The sequence below is a fragment of the Gopherus evgoodei genome, chromosome 15 (genome assembly GCF_007399415.2).
Source record: "Gopherus evgoodei ecotype Sinaloan lineage chromosome 15, rGopEvg1_v1.p, whole genome shotgun sequence".
In the NCBI taxonomy this organism is placed as follows: Eukaryota; Metazoa; Chordata; order Testudines; family Testudinidae; genus Gopherus; species Gopherus evgoodei.
In genome coordinates this window covers 10,338,423-10,363,026 of record NC_044336.1, presented here as the reverse complement: position 1 = coordinate 10,363,026, position 24,604 = coordinate 10,338,423, and the positions used below count along the sequence as shown (strand labels likewise).

The 24,604-nt window shown below is 42.3% G+C and overlaps 1 protein-coding gene across 4 annotated transcripts in view; it reads right to left on the bottom strand.

The window, feature by feature from the left end:
- Positions 1-2,443: 2,443 nt before the first annotated feature.
- The window catches only part of WDR45B (WD repeat domain 45B), a 31,333-nt gene continuing 9,172 nt past the window's right edge, over positions 2,444-24,604 (bottom strand). For 3 of the 4 annotated variants that reach the window (XM_030534146.1, XM_030534145.1, XM_030534144.1), the window contains 8 exons: positions 20,817-20,918; positions 15,171-15,258; positions 14,539-14,633; positions 11,067-11,257; positions 6,027-6,112; positions 5,604-5,705; positions 5,010-5,131; positions 2,444-4,015 (listed from right to left, as the gene is read on the bottom strand). In XM_030534146.1, the coding sequence (XP_030390006.1) occupies positions 3,909-4,015; positions 5,010-5,131; positions 5,604-5,705; positions 6,027-6,112; positions 11,067-11,257; positions 14,539-14,633; positions 15,171-15,258; positions 20,817-20,918 (893 nt within the window). In that variant the 3' untranslated portion in view covers positions 2,444-3,908. Of the gene's footprint in view, positions 4,016-5,009; positions 5,132-5,603; positions 5,706-6,026; positions 6,113-11,066; positions 11,258-14,538; positions 14,634-15,170; positions 15,259-20,816; positions 20,919-22,920; positions 23,365-24,604 lie in introns of those variants that run through there. The other variant, XM_030534147.1, reaches the window with a different exon arrangement.

The following is a 24,604-nucleotide window of genomic DNA, read 5'->3' as shown; positions in this document are numbered from 1 at the left end:
GTTATGGTAAAGTAACCTTAAACCTTGGATTTTTAACCTGTACTGAGTAGACCTATTAACTGGTAATGGAAAGGTGCGAGTGTGTTGGCTACTTGATTACTTCATATCCTGACCCCTATTACTAAAGTCAAGATATACCACATCATCTGCTTCCCCTATTCCACAAGGCTTGTTACTCTGTCAAAGAAAGCTATTCAGATGGTTTGACATGATATTCTTGACAAATCCATGCTGTTACTTATATCGGGGTAGATGTGTACTTAAAAGGTGGTAATACAGGTTTGCATATAGCATGGTAACCCCAGGACTCTGACAGAGGGGTTCAGCTGGCGATTTAAAGGGCTTGGAGCTCGGCTGCTGTGGGGCACCCACGGCGCTTTAAATCACTGTCGGAGCCCTGCTGCTGCTACCCTGGGGCTCTGGCAACGATTTAAAGGGCCTGGGGCTCCCTTCAGCCAGAGCCCTGAGCTCTTTAAATCACTACTGGAGCCTTACTGCTGCTGCCCTGATATAATGGGGTTTCACCTATAACATGGTAGGGATTTCTGGCTCCTGAGGACCGTGTTATATCTGGGTAGAGGTATTTGCAAATTGATTGCTTAAATCATTTGCTCCATTATCTCTCCAGGTACTGAAGTTAAGCTGTCTGGTCTGTAATTCCCTGGGGTTGTCCTTATTCCCTTTTTGATAAATGGCACTATATTTGCCCTTTTCCTCTCCATGGCTCTTCGAAGATATTCTCCTCAGTCAGCTTTGAGTATTCTAGGATGTACTTCATCAAGCTCTGATGACCTGAAGACATCCGAGTAATTTTAACTCCTATTTTAGCCTCTGACCTAACCTCATTTTCCACAGACATTCATTAAGTTAGATGTCCAATTGCTACTAAACTTTTTGGTGAGTACTGAAACAAGTCTCTTAACACTTTTTTTGGTCACGCTTCGTCTCTAGCTAGTTTAATCTCATTTTGTGCCTTTGCCATCCTAATTTTATCGCTATAGATATATAGCCATCCTTTGTAATTTGACCTAGTTTCTACATTTTATAGGGCTTTTGAGTTTGATTGAAAATCTTCTGGCTAAGCCAAGGTGATCTGCCATCTTTCCTTCGCAGTGGGATAGCATGCCCTTATGTCTCTCTGAAAACTGTCAACTCTTGAACTGTTTTTCCCCTTAGACTTATTTCCAGTAGGATCTTACCTACCATCTCCTGGCATGTGCTAATGAATTTCAAAAAGGCTTGTCTGTCTTGTGCAGTTTTCCCTCTTATTCTTTAGAATCATGAATTCGTCATTTCATGATCACTTTCAAATTCTCAACCAGTTCCTCCCTGTTTGTCCAAATCAACTCTAGAACAGCCTCTCCTCTGGTAGCTTTCTCCAATACAGTCCAAGAACTTGTTGGATAACCTGTGCCCTGCTGTGTTTTTTCAACAGATGGGTATTGAAATCTCCCATCATGACCAAGTCCTGTGTTTTGGATGATTAGTTTTTTAAAAAAGCCTCATCTACCTCTTCTTCTTGGTTACATGGTCTGTAGTAGACCCCTACCATGCCATCACCCTTGGCTTTTTTTTTATCCCTTTTACCTTATTCAGAGACTTTCTGCAAGTTCAAGTGTATGCATTTTTGGCTCTATAAGGCAACACCTTTTTTCCTTAAGCAAGCTGTGCCCTTTTCTGCCAATGATGTATTATCACACCAAGTCTGTGATGCCAACTATGCATAGTTATGTTTATTAACTAGTATTTCAAGTTCTTGCTTCTTCCTCATACTTTTTGCTTAAGATTCTGATTTGACACCCCCCCCCCATTTCCCACCCTACAGTCTCTCATCTCTGTTATGATTCTGACCCAGCTCTGCATATTTTAAAAAATACCACAAGTAAGTTTTACCTCCTGCCCTCAAGCCTAATTTAAAGCCCCCCCTCACTTGCTTAGCCAATCTGTATCCAAATATGCTCTTCCCCCTCTTTGAAAGGTGGATCCTCTCTCTGCTTAGCAGTCATCCTTCCTGGCACAGCATCCCTTGATGAAGGAAGCCAAAGCCACTCTCACACCTAGACATTCACCTCCATGATGCATCTGTTTCTGCATGGGCTTTTACCTTTGCCTAGAAGGATTAGAGTCCTTCAACCACTGGAGCCCTGCTCAGGGTCATACTTTGCAGTCTATTAGTACCCCCAGGGGTGGAACAGTCAGAGGGCCAGATAAGCTTCACCAATCCTACAGGGAAGGGACATTTGAGCCTGTTCCTCTGTTTTGTTTTAATATGAAGTACATGAGTTTAAGATCTGAACTGTAGCCAAAAAGTTAACCATTTTTTAGCCCTAGGCCATTTATTAAAAAGGGACAGTAGAAGACTGCTGCCTAACCTTGCTATTAATTTGCGTAAGTTAAAGGTGCATCTGTATTTAAAAAAATTTAATCCAGTTCTTACCTTAAATAAATACAGCAAAATTAGTCATTTATTTAAAAGAAACATTACAAATAAGTGTGCAAAACAAATGATTAAATACACATAAAAGCAACATGCAAACTTGACCACACAATCTGCATAAAAGCTAGTCCTTGGTCCATTTTATTACCAGATACTAAAACTTGCTAAATAATCTTAAGAGTGAACTAGGACTTCAACTTTGAAGCATGTGTGAAATTAAAGCTGAGGCACTGTATGAATATGCCTCATGTAATTAATTAGTGCCAGGAATTGAGAAGTTGTTCTATTTCACTTTTTTAAAGAAAATGGTATGCCTTATTTAAAAAAAAAATCCGTGGGGGGGGGGGGGGAAGAGTGGATGCAAGTTAAGTAAGTCAGATAAAAAAAATCACCTAACTGCACCTAGGCAAACACTATTCAATATGCAAAAGTATGTAACACTTCAAAAATGTTTTGCAGATTGAGTCATCACAAGGTGTACTTCACATCACCTACTTTAAACTGTGTTAAGTGGCCTGTAAAGTCTTCTGATTGAAGCCCAGAGAGTTAGTATTTTAGAAGCAACTCAATGCATCTGTTAAACCAACTTAAAATTTTTAGCTAGAATGGATGTGTTTCATTATAGAAGCAGCAGCCTCCCCTTGAACTTCATTTGCCACAGTATCCTATGCAATTTACTTCATGTGCTGTGTAGTGGTTAACCACATCAGCAGTACCTAAATGTGCCTGTGTGTCTAATATATACAGATATACAGTTTGGCACCACTGAAAGTTATATTAGTGCTGATAGTTAATTCAACTTAACCAAGAACATCAGTGTGTACATGACTGACTATCAATTTATGGCCACAAGACAATTGCACCACACTCCAGACCAAAAGGTAAGTGCAGTTCAGATTGGGTTTATTATAGCAAACTGTGTCCCCTCTCTCCTTCTGCAGGTTAAGGTGTGTGAAAAGGGAAATAAAACCCTCCTGTTCTAAGGCAAGCTGCTGGTATAACTATTCTAGTTACCTAGTATTTACAGTTATTTCCTGCCCCCACAGAGGTTCAGTGAAGTGATGTAATATGATGCCTGAAATAAATTCTCACATCCTTGCCTGAAGTTTGTACAAAACACCTCAGACACGTGACCGGCACTGATCTGCACTCCAATTTCACAGTTTAACTAAAAAAAAAACAAACCCAAAAAACAAAAACACACCCCCTGTAGGCACAAGCTGTTGAAAGCCATTTCTTGAAGACTCAAGAGTTGACAGAAACCCAATTTTTCTGATATTGAAAAAACATGAGTTTAACATAGGTAGAAGTCTTCTATCTCAGTACTTGTTCTGCTCACATTGGGCCAAGCTTCTCAATGAGGTTGGTTACATATCTTCATCAGGATGGGACATACATACCCAGTCCTTCTAAAGAAGCAGAATAACCAAGGCAGTACACTTTGACCAAAACACTTTCTTCCTCAGTTTAGTCAAAGCTTGTCATCAGTCATTTCTAGAAATTGAGCATAGACATCCCTTGAGCATTCCCCTTTTTGGTTGAATAAGAATTTGTAGTAGCTACCATCTGCACATATTGCTGAAACAAAAAACAAAGACTTGTTTTACAGCCTAAAAAGCACTAGTATCTCCAGCACATTACTTCAGTGTGCACCTTTTTTGGAAACTCACTCATCAACCCAGTAGGACACACCTTGTTCAGCATTAGGTTGGCTAGCAGCCTGGAGAAACATTTACTGTTTATAAGATGTTTGTCCTAAACAGCAATCAGTGCAAGGAATCTTTTGCTGTTTGCTCAAAGCCCACATTATTGGTCACACCCCCTAGTTCAGGGGTGGATAAACTACACCCCTCAAGCTCTCTGTAGGCAGCTGGGTCTGGGGAAGCACCAGAGTGGGGCAAGCAACTGTGGAGCAGAGTAAGGGGCCACTCTGTGCAACTCCCACAAGCAGCATGTTCCCCCTCTGTCTCCTACATGTAGGGGCAGCCAAGGGGCTCCTATTGGCTGTGGTTCCTGGCCAATGGGAGCTGTGGGGTCAGCACCTGCAGACATGGCCAGAGGCCTCTGCTGTGCATGCCCTACCTCCATGTAGGAGCCAGGGGGACATGCCACTGCTTCCAGGAGCTGCCCAAGTCTGCATCCTTAAGCCATCCCCTCCATGCCCCAAGCCCGAGCCTAGAGCCCCCTGCTGCACTTTGAACTCCTCATTTCTGGCCCAACCCCCAATTTTGTGAGCATTCATGGCCTGCTATACACTTTCTATACCCAGATATATGGCCCTCAGGCCAAAAAGTTTGCTTACCCCTGCCCTAGTTCTCATTAGCACAGATCATATGCAAGCCTGGCCCACGATGAAGGTCTGCTTGCTCACTTTTCCAGACAGCACTGTCAAAGTTGTCACCATGATCCCTCCCTCAGACTGACAGGCTCCAGTGTCTTAGCCAGTCATCTTTACAGTATTATATTTAAACAAAAAAACGATCCAAGCTAAAAAAAAAACTAGTCACTTGTGGAAGAGCTTGCCAGGGCTTGCTTTTCAAACAGAACCGTTGGGGAAGTTCAGATAACTTACCTATGACAGCATTCGGCTCTGTTCCAAAGGCACAAATGCATGGAGAGCCTGAGGGAACCTGGAATTTAGAAAAGCTCCATTTGGAACTGAAGTATTTGGGAAGGAAGCTGGCTGAGGCCAAACTGAAAAAAGAAAAAGATGTACATAAAAGATCCACCACAATGATTCTGATGCCACTTCCAAATAAAGACCTGTACCCCCAGCACAGTCTGTCTCCCCCCCCCCCCAAAAAAAAAAAAAAAAAAAAAAAGGAATACCAGAAACACCATGAGGTCAGCTAGGGACTCCATTAGTGCTAAATAGATTCTTTGGGAAGCACTCACATTTGTTTATGTGGCAGTATAAAACCATACAATACACAGATATTTTGGGTTTCTTATCTTCTTTTATTCATGCAACATAGCAATGATTACTCTTCAATGTCAGTGAACTTAGTTTTTGCCTCATTAAATGCTACTGGGGGGGGGGGACTTAATTTTGAAACAACTTTGGGGAGGAGGAGAAACAGTCTTGCTAGCATGTGTTTAATACTGACAATTAAAACTCAAACTCACTCACTCAAACCAATAGGCTAGAGAATGGATAAAAGCCTACCTAGACTGCTTGTTCCTTTTGGGGTCTTCTGCAGCAAAAATATGCACTGTGCCATGGTCACTTGATACACAAATTAGGGAAGCATCCTGATTGAAGTTAATGCTGTAGACACAAATAATTGCAATAGATTTTTGTTTAGCCTTCATACCGATAGTAGCTTGATTTATAAGGTGCAAATGTATTGCATTTAACCTAGAGTTAGTCAGATAGAAAAAGGAAACACTTAGCACTTCACAAACACTAATTAGGCGGGCACACACAACCTCAATTTAAAAAGGAACAAAATGTAGTTAGGCTAGGCACCTTAGGCCTTTGAAAAATCTTCCCTGTGGTTCTTTGTGCAATCTCAGCACAAAAAGATACCAGACGCATCAAAAGATGGAGAAAGTACATTCAGAAGGGGAAAAAAATGTTAAGGCTTACCAGTAGATATTAGCTGCTTGTGAACCTCTTCGTAACTCCTGGATTAAATGCCCCGATGAAGTATCAAATATTCTTATGAGAGTCCCCTGGAAAAAACAAAACATTTTATTACTGAAGGAGGAAGTAGTCCTTAACTATCCTGTATTCATAAAGTACTGCAAGCGCGTCCCATGCAATCCAACATCCTGAAACACTAGCATCTTGCTAAGAATATCAAATCCTAGTTTACTTGTGTGTGGATTATTTTTAGCCCATTATGAACCAGGAGGATCCCTCATTAAGGTTATGCTTAAGATTTGAAAGTACTGGAGTCTTCTGTTTACACCATGGGTCTATTTTATGGCATGGTGCCTTGTTTGACCAATGTCAGCACAACTATTTAGTAATGTACAGATCGCCAGTTGTAACATTCTGAAATGTTACTGAGTCCTCATATTGGTTTACTGGAACGTGTTTCCAATAAGCTGGGCAAACATTCCAATCATCCATTTCTCACATTCAGAAATCCTCCTCCTCTGTCACTACTCTCCGCATTTCTCAGTTAAACCAAGACCAGACAACATAAAGCAGGAACATCCACAAGTTTAGTTGATTGTGTTGGAATCTTCTGGAAGGATTCCCTAAGTACTGTTCTCCAAGCTAATATTTCTCACCCCACCTGGCATCAGGCAATCCCCATTGCAAAGCATTATCCCATTTCAGTAAACCAAGTCATTCAAGAGACCCAATAAGAAAGTCAAACTGCACTCCCTCAGAATACCACATTCATGTCAAACCAATGTCATAGCTTTCTTAGTGCAACAAGCCTTGTGGATGGGGAAAAGTGGTAGATGTGTTATATTTTGAATTTAGTAAAGCTTTTGATACTGTCTCACATGACCTTATAAACTAGGAACTATAACCTAGATGGAGCTACTATAAAGGTGGGTGCATATCTGGTTGGCAGACTGTTCCCAGAGAGTAGTTATCAGTGGTTCACAGTCTAACTGGAAGGGTATAACGCATGGGGTCCAACAGGGATCAGCTGTGGATCTGGTGTTTTTCAATATCATCAGTGATTTAGTTAATGGCATAGTGTACTCCTCTAAGTTTTGTGGACAATACTAAGCTGGAAGGGGTTGCAAGTGCTTTGGAGGATAGGATTAAAATTCAAAATGATCTGGAGAAATGGTCTGAAAGAAATAGGATGAAATTCAGTAAGGACAATTGCAAAGTACTCCACTTAGGAAGGAACACGCAGTTGCACACATACAAAATGGGAAATGACTGCCTAGGAAGGAGAACTGCAGAAAAGGATGCGAGGGTCATGTGGCTCAAGCTAAATGAGTCAGCGTAACACTGACGCAAAAAAATAAATAAATAAATAAACCAACCACCCCCACACACACACACGTTTAATGTATTAGCAGGAATGTTGTAAGCAAAACATGAGAATAAATTCTTCCACTCTACTCTGTGCTGATTAGGCCACAACTGGAGTATGTGTCCAGTTCAAGGCACCACGTTTCAGGAAAGATATGTTCAAATTGGAGAAAGTCAAGAGAAGACCAACAAAAATTAAAGATCTAGAAAACATGACCTATGAGGGAAGATTGAAAATATTGAGTTTGTCTATTCTGGAAAAGAGAAGACAGAGGGGACATAACAGTTTTCAAGTACATAAAAGGTTGTTACAAGGAAGAGGGAGAAAAATTGTTCTCTTTATTCACTGAGGACAGGACAAGAAGCAATGGGCTTAAATTGCAGCAAGGGTGATTTAGGACAGACATGAATAAAATCTTACTGTCGGGATGGTTACGCACTGGACTAAATTGCCAAAGGAGGTGATGAAATCTCCATCATTGGAGATTTTTAAGAGCAGGTAAAACAAACACCTGTCAGGGATGGTCTAGATAATACTCAGTCCTACCATGAGTGCAGGAGACTGGACTAGATAGATCTCTTGAGATCGCTTCCAGTCCAATTCTATGTAAACATGTATTTAGTCTTAAATAGCAGACCAATTCAAACACGTACAATAAGACTGCTTTTAAAGGGGAAGAAATAGTGCTAGTTACTTTCTAAGTACTGTACCACTTTCATCTGACGGAAGTCTAGTACACAATACAGTCCCTTGAAAATGGGGAGTTAGAGCCAAAATTACTGCATGAGTTTAATTCTCATAGCCGACATCAGTAAAGGATAGATTAACTTGATAAAAAGAGGCTAACTTTGTAAGTAATGCTAACTTTTAGACAATGCTTATAGCACATTCAATAAGCAGTGTAGTTTGAAGTAGTTGCCTACCTCATTGATCATTAATGACGGTCCCTTACATATGCTCTTACCTCAGTTTACACACATGAATTAACCATTTAAAAAGTTATTCAGGAGCTATGCTCAGCCTGCAGGAGAACAGTAGGCCACCCTGGTCTACCTTCAATCACTACCTTTCATCTCACTCTGTCCCTCCGGCTTTTCACCTCTGTCATTCTCCTTCCCTTTAGGGACAGGATTGGATTTTTAATCTTAATTTAGGAAAGACTGCCAGGTTTTTTGTTTTTTTAAAAAGCATTTGGTGCTACTGGAATGTACATTAATACAGCCAAGATTCTAGAAAGACAGTGGTTTGAGAGCTTATTTCAGTTGAAGGATAGGAGGAAAGGTAGCAAAAAGTATAGCTATGATTTGGCTTTTCATTCCTCCAGTTCCTCTAAAGTGGAGTTCACCAGACTGTATAAGTCTTCCTGCTGTCTCCATATACATGGGGCCTCTTGTGAAGCGCTCTGCCTTGCATTCTTTCCACTCTGCTCTTCAAAAAGGCAGAGGAGATATAGGTAAAGAGCAGCACAATCCACAAATGGGAGCAAAGGCGGAGATATGACAGGAAATGTGCAGCCAAAGTATTCAAAAGCAGAAGCAGCTTAAGGTTAAGATCCTAGGTCTGTATTTAGGAGCCCACAGGTGAGATTTGAGTGTTTAAGTGAATCTGGAGCACTGAAGTCAACCTTTTTTTTAAATCTCATCCCTGAGATGCCTCACTGTGGCTCTAGGGTCCTAACTTTAAGCTCCTGTTTTTGAAAGTGGTGTCCCTGCAAAGTTAGAGCTATACACGACCATCTTCTGAAAAAGACATCCCTTGACACAGCAGCATGAAGAGTGTCCAGTGGAGATTTGCTTCCATGCTCCTCACATACTGGCTGACTTTAGAGAGCTTTTGAAGCGCAACTGATTCAGGAGTACAAATCCTACTTTTAGTGAAAACAGTTCCAAGTCACTTGGGTGCTTTTGGAAGCCTGCACCCAAAAATTATGTAAAGGAAGTGATTAGCTGTTATCTAATCAAGTTATTCTGATTGTGATACCAATATTAAAACAGGATGCCCAAACAGGTTTATAGTCCTCCAGTCCTAGACGTTATAAAGGTTTTACAATGAAATGAGGACGGTCTTCAACAGCAGAGTTCCCGGCATCATGCCAAAAATGAAAATCCATTGGTATCCATATAGTAGTGACTTCTAAATTATGCAGTTCAAAAGGATCTGGTAGAGCTGTAAAATATTTTCTAGGAATGTATAAAGCTTGGAAAACATTATTCAACATTTCAACATAGTGATCAATTATGTTCCTGGATCTGAAGCTAAAAATCAAGTTCAAGCTGAACTGAATCCTAGATAGTAGACTAGCTAGTACAGCACCTGACAGACTTGTAGAATGCCCTCCCTTCCTGAAATGAGCTTTTTAGTTAGTAGTTTGACCAGTTACAGGTTTGTATGTCCATGTACAAGACGGTCAGGGATAGTGGAAGATGACAACTTTCTGAAGCTTTAGGCTCAAGAAGGTTGTCTTTCAGTAAATCATGGATTCCTTAGAAGCAAATTAAGACGCCAGTCATGGGTGGCAGCTATCAAAAGGCAGGGGAAGGCCAAGCCTGTCCCAACTGCCTGCGTGGCCCCACCCACACTCCACCCCCAGACCCCCTCTGCTTCCCACTGCGCTCTGCTGCAGCTCTTCCTTCCCATGGTGGAGCCCGGCCAGGGAGCTGTGGGAAACCACAGCAGACCATCTGTCTGGGGTGCAGGGGGACCGAGAGCAGCCCATGTCCCTGCCCCCAGGGCTCCCCAGCCACCCAGGGTAGGAGGAAGATCTACGACTCCATGCTGGCTCCCCAGAGCTGCCAGCATGGCTCTCCCTGACTCAGCTGGGGAGGGGGGAAGGGGGGGTTCAGAGCCACAGCCCAGCCATGGTAAGAGCCTTGCAGGCAGCTGTGAACCCTCCACCTGCCCTGGGTGGGGAACCCAGGAAGCAGAGACATGGGTCGGGGGCTGCTTGGGCCCTCCACACTGTGGGCAGGTGGAGGATCTGCCGTGGCTCCTACAGCTGCCCAGCTCTTATGGCTGGGCTGCAGCTCTGCGGCCCACCCTGGGCCGAGCTGGGTTGGGGAGAGCTGTGCAAGCAGCTGGGGGAAGCCTGCGTTACTCCATCTGCCCTGGGCGAGGTGCCTGGGACATGGGTAGGGGGCTGCTTTTGCCTCCACCTTGCATAGGCCCCTCCCACTTTTGGGAGGGCTGGAGCTACTGGGGGCCGACCTGCAGCAGGGACTCTGCACTGTCTGCCCAGCGGGTGCTCTGGAGGGAGGAGTCCTCTGGGCTCCAGTGGGGGAAGGGAGGGGCAGGGCGCTGGGCAGAAGGGGTGGGTCGGCCGGGGGACAGCCTCCCTAAGCCTGTTGTTCACCTGCCGCCCATGAGTCCAGTATAGTAAACAAAGCCTGTTCTTGGCTCAAGATAGCTGGACTCAATTTGAATAAGTCCTTTGGGTTACTGAATGAAGTTATGTCTCAGCTCAAGGCTGCTAGAGAATCATGACAGATCTCTAGGGAAGTATTCAGTTTTCCCGAGGGAGGAGTAAAGATCAATGGGAAAAATTCTGTGCACACTAGGTTCCTTAGACTTAGTTTTCCAGTACTTACAGTGTAACAAAGCATTTGTTCATTCATATTAGGACCATATAGTGTATTCATAGATATAGCCACTGATAATAGAACATTTGATAATTTGCTTACTTTTTCTGATGCTGTTGCAATTCTTGTTCCCTGCAGGTTTAAAGCTATACAGCTCAAGACTCCTTCATGAGCTGGTATGTCTACAGGAGGCTTTTCTGTATTAGCCAGATCCACTATCTGCACATGCCCGGTATGTGTTCCAGGGAATGCAAGAAGGGAATTATTACTATTTGGACAAAGGACACAGAGACCTAAAAAACAAAATTGACAAAAAAGGAGCATTTAAAAAAAAACGCTTTGAAAATCATAAAAACCATATCAGACAGTAGTTGTTACAATACACTACAACAATTTTAACAAAGGGAAATCCTAATGTCACATCTGAAATTTAGAAATAGTTTACTATAAAAAGTGAAGACAAGGTTAGACAAGTTTCCAATATCTCCAGATATTATCCAGCAGTAAGTGCGGTGCATGTACAAGCAAATGGAGGGTGGGGGAGGGGAAAGGGGTGTTAAAAAGGAGCATTGCAAACTAACAGTGATCTCTGGGACTGCAGTTCATCCTACAGTACAACCAGGATAGCCCATGTTTTGTCTAAGAATCTGGACATTTTCAGCAAGTAGCTTTACAGGCTTGATGTACTTAGTTACTGCAAGGTGGTCCAAAGCCTATAGAAGTCCAAAGATGTCACTTTGCCAAAATTTAAAAAACAGGGTAACAAAATATATATTTTAGAATAAAACTGAAGTTGAAGAGGCAAAATTAGTTTCAACTATGTATCAACTCAAAGCCAAATAAATAAATTAATTAAATAATTAATCCAAAGCCAGACTAAGCAGCCTCATCATCTTCTGGCCCCCTCAGACTTAAGGCTAGTACCTATTTACTGAAATGGAACTTACATGTCTCTCCTGAATTTGGCCCATTAAGTCTAAGGGGTAAATTGGTGCAAGTCACACCAGTGGGGCAAAAGTGCCTTCTGCTCAGGGAAGAAAAAAAAAAAAAACCACCCAGGAAGGGGAAACACAGATCAAGGTAATATAGGAGATCCTCTAATTTAGACCTACTGGCTCCTTGGCCTTTAAGTAGGTGCAATTTATGTGCAAATTACACTACCATGCACACAAGTTTGACCCAGACATGCCAATGACATTACCAACCATGGCAGCCTTTTGAAAGTCCCTATCTCAGCTTATTAATGGTAGCATAGATTTTAAGTACTTTTGGACAGGGCTATGCCGCCATGTACATGCCTAGCTCAATGAGGCCCTGATCCAAGTAGTATTTCTATAGCATGCACCACACTTGGATACTTAATCTGAAAAGCTCAGCAGTGATTTAAGAGCACTTAGTTTTCCATGTGGAGAGAGTATGTGGTATTACAGACAATACCAGTGTTATAAAGACTGAAAGGACTGATAATTAAGTGCTGTCTTCTTAGTAGAGACAAGAAGGGCAAGGTAATATTTTATTGAACCAACTTCTCTTGGCGAGAGACAAGTGTTTTAGTTTACACAGAGCTCTTCCAGTCTGGGAAACACATACGCAGAGTATCACAGCTAAAAACAAGGTGGAAGAGATTGTTTAGTGCAGCATTTCTCAAATGCAGCCACTAACCACATGCGACCACCAGGGGCTTTTCTTGTGGCAACAGCCTCCTGTACTGTTATTGGGGGGGACTGGCCCCTCCTCCCTGGTGCACCTGGATACACCACCTTGGTGTTGATTGCTGGGGCCACCGGCAGGGGTTGGGCCCTGCCCCCCTCTGAAGACAGGTGGGGCATAACACTGGAAAAGCAGTTGTGAGTTCCCTACCTTCCGTGGGGTTGTGGGACCCAGGCGTTAAGCTTCAGTCCTGAGGTGGTGGGGCGCCAGGCTCTAGCTGCATGGTGGGAGGCCCCAGGCTCTGGCTGCGTGGCTTTGGGCTCTGTCCTCCGGCCATGGAGCTTCAGGATCTGGCTCACTGCTGCCTGCCTGGCCCACACTGCCTCCTCCAACCCCCTCCCCATCCAGGGCTTAATTTGTCCTCAAACTTGCCAGAGCTGAGTAAGTCTGCCGTGAAAAGTGATACTTGTATGGTAATATCACCTTTCACAAAAGGCTTACTAACTAGCAATAAATAAATTACAATTATTAGGATGTGTATGTGCGCATATTTATTTGTGCATATTTGTTTTTCCTGAAGCTAATTAAGTATTTTAAGAAAAAAAAGTGTTAAGAGCAGCCACCAGCAAGAGTTAGTCGCTGCTCTCCGAGGCCACCAAATAATTTGTCCTGAGAACCCCTGGTTTCGTGTAATTAGTTCACCTTGAATGGTCTCGCAGATTAATGTGTGTTACATAGCGCATTAACACCTTCCCAGCTATAGGGCAGAAAGGAGGGCCAAAAAAAGACTGGCGGGTTGTAGTGGGTTATAGATTGTTGTAATAAGCCAAAAATTCAGTAACTCTAGGCAGTCCAGGATTTTTAATGTCTAGCATATGACTTTAAGCACCCAGGGTCATCTTTTGAAGGTGTTGTGCAAGTTTCCGTTGAGGATGAGAACCGAGAGGTCAGATATAGAGGAACCACTTTGTGGAGGAGAAAAACAAATGAACAAGTGCCCACAAGTGATAGGGTGTCTTATTTTTCTGTGCAAGTTCATTCGAGCACAGTGATTGTCTCGTTTCATCCATATAGTTGTTTTTGGGGCATTTAGTGCACTGGTACACCACATGTTGGGATAGGCATGTGTAGGACCCATGGATCTTGAAAGGTGCGTTGGGGGCGTATTTATCATCGTAACAGTGGTGATATGTCTGCAGGTTGTGTGTCTGTTGTTCTGGCAGGGTCTAGTGCTGCTTTGAGCTGGTGTGTCCCGGTCTGTGAGGAGCCTGGAGAAGTTGGGGGGCTGTTTGAAGGCCAGAAGAGGGGTTCAGGAAAGATTGATTTCAGGATGTGGTCCCCATTGAGTATGGTTTGTAAGTGCTTAATGATACCCATAGAGGTTCCAGTGTGGGATGGTCGGTGACAACTGGGACTGTGCAGTCGGAATAGGGTTATTCCCATACTGAAGCAGATTCTCTTGGTATTTGGGTGGCCCATTCCATGATGTGAGCTAATGCTGTCTCTTTAGTAGGAACTATCCTTGCTCATTAGTATTCTGTGCTAGAAAAAACTCATCCATTTTCAGAGCACACAGATTTATAACTTTACAAGTACTGTGCAGAAAAGGGCAGCACCATCTTTCTTTGACAAACCAAACCCATGTATAATGTAGATTAAGTGAGAGCGTTTTCCTGCAATAGTGTTATGAAGCATTGTGAAATAGACTTTATGCTAACAGTTAGCAACAAAAGCATCATCCCACAAGTGTTTTGAAACATTACAATCATACAAGTCATGGTTAATAAAATTTAACAAAGTGAATAAAGCAAGGAACTTCAACTAGATGAGTAATGTCATGATAAAAATGGGACAGACTCAAAAGAAGAGTAACAAAGGCCAAAAAAGAACATGTACCTTCCCCCACTTGAAGTACACTACTAACCTTTAGGGTTGTAGCAGGTTTCAAAAACATGCAACTGGTGGGGATTGTGTGTGAATGTGAAAACTTTAATCATGGAGTCCAAAACTACCACAATTCTGAAACAGATAAAAAGGGAAGCACTTATGTCTTCTCAAATCAAGAGCAGGGAAAGGGGACAGAGACAGATACACACAGAACTATTAATGCATAATTATTTCAATTGTACAATGCCTTCAACATACTTTAATTTGATTCTTACACTTTTACCCTCCCAACCAACAGTAACTGCAGTTCCTGCAAAACCCCTTTGTCATGGCTGTAGGTTAATTAACAAGACAGAAAGCAGATAGGTGCCAGCTGTTCACATATTCAAGCAGGGGTTCCTGCTACAGACCACAGGAACTCCTGTAACACTCTTCTGTACATGGCAAAGCAGGAAGAGTCAGTGGTAAGCTATACACCAATCTACTTGAGCTTTGATCCACTCACCCTTTAAAAAGCTTGTCCAAAAGCCCCATTTTAAATAGATTTCTAGTTGCAAACATATGCTTTAAAGCATTTCCTTTATAAACAACTGAGAATCTCTCAAACACACCTCTACACATAAGACAAACACCACCTTGCACATGGAATAAATTTTTACTCATACCTACCTATCTCTTCGCAATTTAACTGCTTTAACTTCTGTTGAAAATTCTATTTCAATAACTGTCTTCTTTTTCAGATCATCCCAGATCATCACTAAAATGGTGAAAAAGATCTCATCAGAACAGCAGTAATATTTCATTTCAGATTTCTAAAAAGTTTGACACAATCACTTCCTAACTGGAAAGCACTTGTATCAGTTTGATAAAGTGACAAGAGGAGCTATTTTCTGGACATTGGTCCTGGTTTTGTATTCAGCCTGGGCTTACCGCAGTGGATGGTTGCTTTCCCCCCCTAAATTAAGTAGTAAAGAATTAAGACAGAAGCACAATTGTCAAGGTATTACTATAACATTAATCTCAAGTGTTTCCAGAGTGCTGTACAAAATATGTAGAAACCAAACAAAAATAAACTCACTTTACTCATCTTTGAAATGCAACTAACTCTGTAGAGCAGGGGCGGGCAAACCATCAGGTTTCAGAAACTGTATGGAGAACCGGTTAGGGGAGGCTGTGCCTCCCAAAACAGGCAGGCGTGGCCCAGCCCCCACTCACTATCCAACCCCCCCTGCTTCTCACCCCTCACAGCCCCACTGGGACTCCTGCCACATCCAACCCCCCGTTCCCTGACGGCCACCCCGGATCCCTGCCCCATCCACCTTCTCTGTCCCCTGACCACCCCGTCCCCTGACCCGCCCCAACTGCCCCCCACTACCCCATGCAACACCCTCCTCTCCTTTCTGACTGCCCCCCAGGACTCCTGTCCCATCCAACCACCCCCGGAACCCCTGCCCCCATTCAACCCCCTTGTTCTCCACCCTCACCCCTATCCACGCCCCAACCCCCCTCCCTTACCACACTGCCTGGAGCATGAGTGGCTGGCAGCACAGCTGCACCAGGACAGGCAGCTGTGCCACCCGGCAGGAGCCAGCCAATATTGCATAGCACAGAGCACCGGGTCAGGCCAGGCTCTGCAGCTGCACTGCCCCAGCAGCTCACAGCCTGGCAGAGCAAACGGAGTCTGTGGGGGAGGGGGAACAGCATGGGAGGGCCAAGGGCTAGCCTCCTGGGCCAGGATCTCAGAGGCTAGGCAGAACAGTCCTGAGGGCCATAGTTTGCCCACCTCCGCTGTAGAGGAACATTGCATCTGTTTAAGAGTATACACCAGCATAAAATACTTTAGGATAGGAAGTGAATACAACTAACTGAAACAGAGGATTTAGGTAGCTAGATTAATTATGGAAATGAAATACAACCAAGACACTAGGGCAAAAATGACAAGTGGTCAAGACCCCCATTCTAAATGCTATCTGAAAAGATGCATCTCCAGTACAACAGTAAATTAACACCTGTGGATTGGTTCAACATGAACTGAAAGAACTCCATGCACTTCAAACCACTTACTGCAGCACCATGTGTTTTCTTTTGCCATCTCCCATCAGATTGAGCTTTCTAGTTAAGTCTTAGGTGGTATAGTTGCTGAATATAATACAAAGGCTGACACTTTGTCAAGTTTCTGAACTCTAGGATACAGATGTGGGACCCTGCATGAGAACCTCTAAGCTTAACTACCAGCTTAGATCAGGTTTTCATGCAGGTCCCCACATCTGTACTCTAGAGTTCAGAGTGGGGAAGGAACTTTGACATGGTGGGAGAGGTGGGATTTTGTAGTATTGTACACTGGAGGGCTGTTACCCTTTCCTTTATAGTTATGACACTTTAAAAGAAAATAACATAAGAACGGCCACACTGGGTCAGACCAAAGCTCCATCCAGCCCAGTATCCTGTCTGCCGACAATGGCCAATGCCAGGTGTCCCAGAGGGAGTGAACTTAACAGGTAATGATCAAGTGCCATCCATCTCCACCCTCTGACAAACAAAGGCTAGGGACACCATTCCTTATCCATCCTGGCTAATAGCCATTAATGGACTTAACTGGATAAATTCATGGAGGTTCTCTTTTAAACGCTGTTTAGTCCTAGCCTTCACAACCTCCTCAGGCAAAGAGTTCACACAGCGCACAGTTAACCTGTGGAAGAAGAACTTCCTTGTTTTAAAACCTGCTGCCCATTCATTTCGTTTGATGGCCCCCAGTTCTTATCTTATGGGAGCAAATAAATAACTTTTCCTTATTCACTTTCTCCACACCATTTGTGATTTTATATACCTCTATCATATCCCCCCTTAGTCTCCTCTTTTCCAAGTGGAAAAGTCCTAGCCTCTAACTTCTCCTCATATGGGACCCATTCCAAACCCCTAATCAGTTTAGTTGCCCTTCTCTGAACCTTTTCTAATGCCAGTATATCTTTTTTGAGCTGAGGTGACCACATCTGTACGCAGTATTCAAGATGTGTGCATACCATGGATTTATATAAAGGCAATAAGATATTCTCCATTCCCTTTTTAATGATTCCTAACATTTTGTTTGCTTTTTTGACTGCACACTGCATGGACATCTTCAGAGAACTATCCATGATGACTCCAAGATCTTTCCCGATTAGTTGTAGTTAAATTAGCTCCCATTTTATTGTATGTATAGTTGGGGTTATTTTCCCCCCCACCCCCCAGTGTGCATTAGTTTATATTTATCCACATTAAATTTCATTTGCCATTTTGTTGCCCAATCACTTAGTTTTGTGAGATCTTTCTGAAGTTCTTCAGTCTGCTTTGGTCTTAACTACCTTGAGCAGTTTAGTATCATCTGCAGACTTTGCCACCTCACTGTTTACCCCTTTCTCCAGATCATTTATGAGTAAGTTGAATAGGACTGGTCCTAGGACTGACCCTTGGGGGAACACCACTAGTTACCCCTCTCCATTCTGAAAATTTAACATTTATTCCTACCCTTTGTTCCCTGTCTTTTAACCAGTTCTCCATTCATGAAAGGATCTTCCCTCTTATCCCATGACAATTTAACTTACCTAACAGTTTTTGGTGAGGGACCTTGTCAAAGGCTTCATGGAAATTTAAGTCCACTATGTCCACTGGATCCCCCTTGTCCACATGTTTGTTGAACCCTTCAAACAACTAATAGATTAGTAAGTCATGATTTCCCTTTACAGAAACCATGTTGACTTTTGCCCATCCATTTATGTTCTTCTAAGTGTCTGAATTTTATTCTTTTGTTTCAACTAGTTTGCCCGGTACTGACATTAGACTTACCGGTCTGTAATTGCCAGGATCACCTCTAGAGCTCTTTTTAAATATTGGCATTATATTAGCTGTCTTCCAATCACTGGGTACAGAAGTGGATTTAAAGGACAGGTTGCAAATCATAGTTAATAGTTCTGCAATTTCACATCTGAGTTCTTCCAGAACTCCTGGGTGAATCCCATCTGGTCCCGGTGACTTGTTACTGTTAAGTTTATCAATTAAATTCCAAAACCACCTCTAATGACACTTCCGTCTGTGACAATTCCTCAGATTTGTCACCTACAAAGGATGTCTCAGGTTTGGGAATCTCCCTAACATCCTCAGCCGTGAAGACTGAAGCAAAGAATTCATTTAGTTTCTCTGCAATGACTTTATCCTCTTTAAGTGCTCCTTTTTTATCCTGATTATCCAGGGGCCCCACTGGTTGCTTAGCAGGCTTCCTGCTTCTGATATACTTAAATATTTTGTTATTACCTTTTCAATTTTTAGCTAGCTCTTCTTCAAACTCTTTTTTAGCTTTTCTTAATACATTTTTACTCTTCATTTGGCAATGTTTATGCTCCTTTCTATTTACCTCACTAGGATTTGACTTCCACTTTTTAAAAGAGGCTTCTTTTACATAGTTAAGCCATGGTGGCTCTTTAGTTTTTACTGTGTTTTTTAATTTGAGGTATACATTTAAGTTGGACCTCTATTATGACGTCTTTGAAAAGCATCCATGCAGCTTGCAGGGATTTCACTCTAGTCACTGTACCTTTTAATTTCTGCTTAACTAGCCTCCTCATTTTTGCATAGTTCCCCTTTCTGAAATTAAACGCCACAGTGTTGGGCTGCTGATGTGTTCTTCCCACCACAAGAATGTTTAATATTATATTATGGTCACTATCTCCAAGTGGTCCTGTTATAGTTACCTCTTGGACCAGATCCTGTGCTCCACTCAGGACTAAATCGAGAATTGCCTCTCCCCTTGTAGGTTCCTGTACCAGCTGCTTCAAGAAAGCACTTATTTAAAAGTGTTGAGAAATTTTGTCTCTGCATTTCGTCCTCTGGTGATAAGTACCCAGTCAATATAGGGATAATTGAAATCCCCCACTATTACTGAATTCTTTATTTTCATAGCCTCTCTAATCTCCATTAGCATTTCATAGTCATTATCACTGTCCTGGTCAGGTGGTTGATAATAGATCCCTACTGATATATTCTTATTAGAGCATGGAATTATAATCTCTATGGATAGTATGGAACATGTGGATTCATTTAAGATTTTTACTTCATTTGATTCTACATTTTCTTTCACACTAAGATGTGGGGATTGGATGCCTTAATTGAAAAGACAGTCTTACACTTTCAGATCAACTGGTTTGAATAGGTACATCAGTGTCAATGGTTTTTATCAGATTTAAAGATATATGAATGCAAATAGCTGAAGTTGCAGCAATTATGATGAAAGACAGGCCACTTCACTGCCACCATATTATGAGCATCCATTATAACCTGTCAAAAATAAAACTTAAAAAAAACAACAAAAAACCACACTAAAATGGCCAGCACCTTACAATTAGCACTGAGAGCAGGCCAGCTTCCCTGACTTGGAAACAGAGGCTTAGTTTTGGAGGTTTTTCAATTGTTTGTCAAGTGCCAATCTTTCGGTCTTTGTGCATCTCAGATAGGGTGACCAGACAGCAAGTGTGAAAAATCGGGAGGGGGGAGGGGGAAGGGGGAAGCCTATATAAGAAAATGACCCAAAAATTGGGACATCTGGTCACCCTGATCTCAGACCACCAAGTCCTCCAGTTCAGAAAGACTTGGTCACAGAGGAGGGGCTTAATTAATATTTTGTTAGTGTTTGTCAAGTTCTCTAAACATGTCAGGCACAATAATGAGTATAACTATGGCTTCTGAGATTGAAAGTGAATTGTAAAACCATTACTGCAAGAAATCTGCAAAGATTTTCCCCCAGCCTAGCCCTCTCAGACAGAGGTTTTTAAATTGTTAAAATGTATTAGAAAGTTTTAGCCAATTTACAAATCATTGGCCAGGCTTGCAGCTCTGTCACGTTTCCTTTCTATTTTTGCATGGCTGATTTTTATTGGCATGCAGGTCTGAGCAATGGTGAAATTTCACCATCACAAATGCAAGCTTTCCAGAGTAGGTTTCTTTGGTGTTTATTTTCAACATCTTAGAAAATGGCGAGCAAGCCATTCACCAAGTAAAATGATGTAGAAAGAGCCACAGATATTCCAAGGTAAGCATGACAGAAATAGAGATGTAGAGTTTGGGGCCAAATTCACAAGCAGGCACAATTCCCATTGGCTTAAGAGGAAGATACATATTCACTGAACTTAAAATACTAAAACAATTTTAGGCAGGTTGCAACTCAAAGGCTACACGCAAACTTTCTGGATTCTATAAAAAAAATTTAGGTTGAGGTTTCTTGTTGGATACCGCAGAGATGCCAGAAACATTTATGAAATATATGTTCCTTAGTGCTCAACACTGTACCTTTGTTAGGTGGATATTTTGGCTTTTTTCCTCCACCAACTAATGCTAAATAGTTACACCGAAACAACATTTCAACATGGCCAACGCCTCCTTCTAGAAATTCTGTAAAACAAAAACAAAACAAAAAAAATGAAATTTGTAAATATACTCAGCACTTAATTTCACAGCAGAATGGGTCTAAGATAGCATTGGAACATTTTCTTCTTTACAGAAATTGTGACATTTTAGAATTTATTACAGAAGTGCAAAATACAGTTGAGGTCAAGCCCATGTTAACAGGCCTTTTACTGCACTGCCACAAGAAAATGCTTCAGTATATGACTAAGGCTACTCTCAGTTATCTACACTATGGAAATAACTGTGGAGATCTCCTCCTGTCCCCATCTGGATACTAAGAGAATCAAAAGAAAAGTGATTACTCTTAGCCACAATTAACAGCTTTTTCAGCAGAGACCACAAGTTACATTTAAAAAAAACAACCCACCAAAAAATAAAAAACGAACACAGGACACTTAGATATTCAAAATGGTTTACGATTGCCAAAAAAGTATGGTGTCCCTCCCCCAACCAAAATACTGAAGTATACTTTTTTAAACTGGAAAACAAGAAGTTACTTATTTATGCTATGTATATAATCTATGATCCCATTAAAATTCATTTCTCTTTTATGGTACATTAACACTTCTTGCAGATAAGAAAGAAGAGGCTTTTTAGGAAGGATTTTGAGAGAAAAAGTGGCTTAGTAAATATAGATTAGGTAGACATGCCATGTTTATGGGCAGTATTGAAAAAAAGCAGAGGAGATGAAGAGGCATCAAAGCTAGCATCAGATGTGATGGGAGAGTTGTAAGAGAAAACGGTAGAGGCACTTGTCATTATTTTATGCCATTTACTTTTTTGATTTTCTTCTCAGTTTATGCAATTAAACTAAACAAAAGTACAACTTTACTCTAGCCAGTTTCACTTTTTGGTTCTCAAAATTCTATCATCCTTCTGGTCTCCCATGTTTAAGAAGGATGAATTCAAACTCAAACAGGTACAGAGAAGGGCTACTAGGATGATCCGAGGAATGGAAAACCTGTCTTATGAAAGGAGACTCAAAGAGCTTGGCTTGTTTAGCCTAAGCTAAAGAAGGCTATGGGGAAATATGATTGCTGTTTATAAATATATCAGAGGGATAAATATCAGGGAGGGAGAGGAATTTAAGCTTAGCACCAATGTGGACACAAGAACAAATGGATGTAAACTGGACACTAGGAAGTTGAAATTAGACGAAGGTTTCTAACCATTAGAGGAGTGAAGTTCTGGAACAGCCTTCCAAGGGGAGTAGTGGGGGCAAAAGACATATCTGGCTTCAAGACTAAGCTTGATAAGTTTATGGAGGGGACAGTATGATGGAATAGCCTAATTCTGGCAATTAATTGATCTTTGATTATTAGCAGGTAAATATGCCCAATGGTCTGTGATGGGGTGGGATCCGGGTTACTACAGAGAATTCTTTCCTGGGTGCTGGCTGGTGAGTCTTGCTCACATGCTCAAGGTTTAACTGATCGCCATATTTGGGGTTGGGAAGGAATTTTCCTCCAGGGCAGATTGGCAGAGGCCCTGGAGGTTTTTCGCCTTCCTCTGCAGCATGGGGCACGGGTCACTTGCTGCAGGATTCTCTGCACCTTGAGGTCTTCAAACCACAATTTGAGGACTTCAATAACTCAGACACAGGTTAGGGATTTGTTACAGGAGTGGGTGGGTGAGATTCTGTGGCCTATGTTGTGCAGGAGGTCAGACTAGATGATCATAATGGTCCCTTCTGACAAAATCTATGAGTCTTCAGGGGCAAAACTGAGGTGTTCTTAAATCTCACTCTGCACAGTGAGCTCTATGGTCATCAATATCTGGTGGAAGAAAGTTCCATAGCTGTAGGGCAGCCACACAAATTCAGTCCTCTCCCTCCCCTCGCCCCCCATGAATCTCATTTTCAAAACTATTAATTTTATTGGCTCCAGTCTCTGCAGTTAATACTAACCAGGGCTTTGTACTTAACAGTGCTATAAGCGCCTCAATTCTAGTGAGCTGAGGAACATTTGGCATATGGTAGGGTACGTACTTCTTTTAGAATGTAAGTAAGTTCTCTTGGGCAGGTCACAGTAGATCAGCATGTTGACCTGGATCTGGTATTGGAGAGGTAGTCAGTACAGCGTGCAGAACAATGGGATCTAGGGGGAACGTGCTCAATCTATTTTGCTCAGAAGATGAACCAACACATGCACATCCATCTGGAGCTTTTTCATGGCATTCACTTCCATCCCCAAGTAGCTGTGAACCATCTGGACTAGGAAATAATCAATGCTTTGGTCCAATAGGAGGGAACTTTTAGCTAAAAACACCATTTGGGTATCCAAGAGTAAGAGTCCAGAAGGACACTTTAGTCCAGCATCACACTGATGGTCAGGGGACAAGTGCCCTAACATCAAGGTTTTAGACAGTTACCTCCAATACTGAGTGTCCGATTACCAGCCAGGACCAGCTCTACCATTTTTGCCGCCCCAAGCAAAAAAAAAAAAAAAAAAAAAAAAAAAGCCACTCAGACTGCCGCCCCAACAATGGCCAGAATCCCGCCCTTAGCACATGCTTCCTCCGCTGGTGCCTAGAGCCGGTCCTGTTACCAACATCACTTCTGTCTTGCACAGATTAAGCTTCAACCAGCTGCTTTTTAACCAAGTCTCTCTCTGACTCAGATACAAGGAAACCAGAGCGATGGTGTTGTCTATGTTTAATGTAAAGGAATAACAGCCACTACGCTTGAGGGCAGTGTGAAAAAAGTGTTGGATTATATACAATTCAAATGTACAGATAGATACGGAGGAGCATGCACCACCACCAAGGCCTTCATGACAGGAGGTTTAGGAAAGAGACCTGTCCTTCGGAAGTCTCAGACAAAAGACAAATGAAAAGCAGACACCCAGATTTGAGAGGAGAGAGAGAGAGAGAGAGAGAGAAGAAATGGAGTTTAAGAAGTTAGAAAGACAGTGAGCTTTCTGAAGGTAGACCTGGAATTCCAGAAGGAGCAAAAAGAGGAGTGGGATCAGAAAGGCTAGGGATGGGACAGATTGAAGAAGGCAGAGCCTGAGGGATGGGAAGCAAAATAGGAATGGTAGGAGTATACTCAGCAGGGATGAGATTAAGCAGTTCGGAGGAGCTACATCCCTCTTAGGACAACTAAAGAATGTGTAGACTGGAACCAGAGACCTTCACAGTACTTTAAGTTACAAGAGAATGCTTAAAGATGACTGGAAAAATACTGAGGCTGTTAGGAGACCCTGGAGGCCTCACTGGCAATCAAACAGGAGGGTATGGGAAGAGAAGGGGTTATATCTGAGGTACAGAAAACACTGCCATTCCTCTCAGAACAGATGCAGTCTGGTTAGAAGAATGGTTTTTGCTATGTTTCTGTCGAGTTTTATTCTTGAGCAAAAACTATATAGGCATTAACAGAACCACCAAAGCAGTTTTTACATGACAGGATCGGCAGAAAAAGCCCAATACAGTTTACAGCCTAGTCCCCTAGCCACTTGATGTGGAGCTCTCCCTTATAGAACACACCCCCAACCTGTTGTTTAGGCTGTGACTTTAGAGAGCCACCTGAGTTCTTTCACACTTGCAATGTGTTGCTGACTGCCTCTAGTGACCAGTCCACAGAGGTTTCAGGCTGATGCTAGCTTCAAGATCACACACCTGAGTCTGTTAGATCAGACACTAAAGGATTACCAGAAGTTAAATTGCTGATCTAT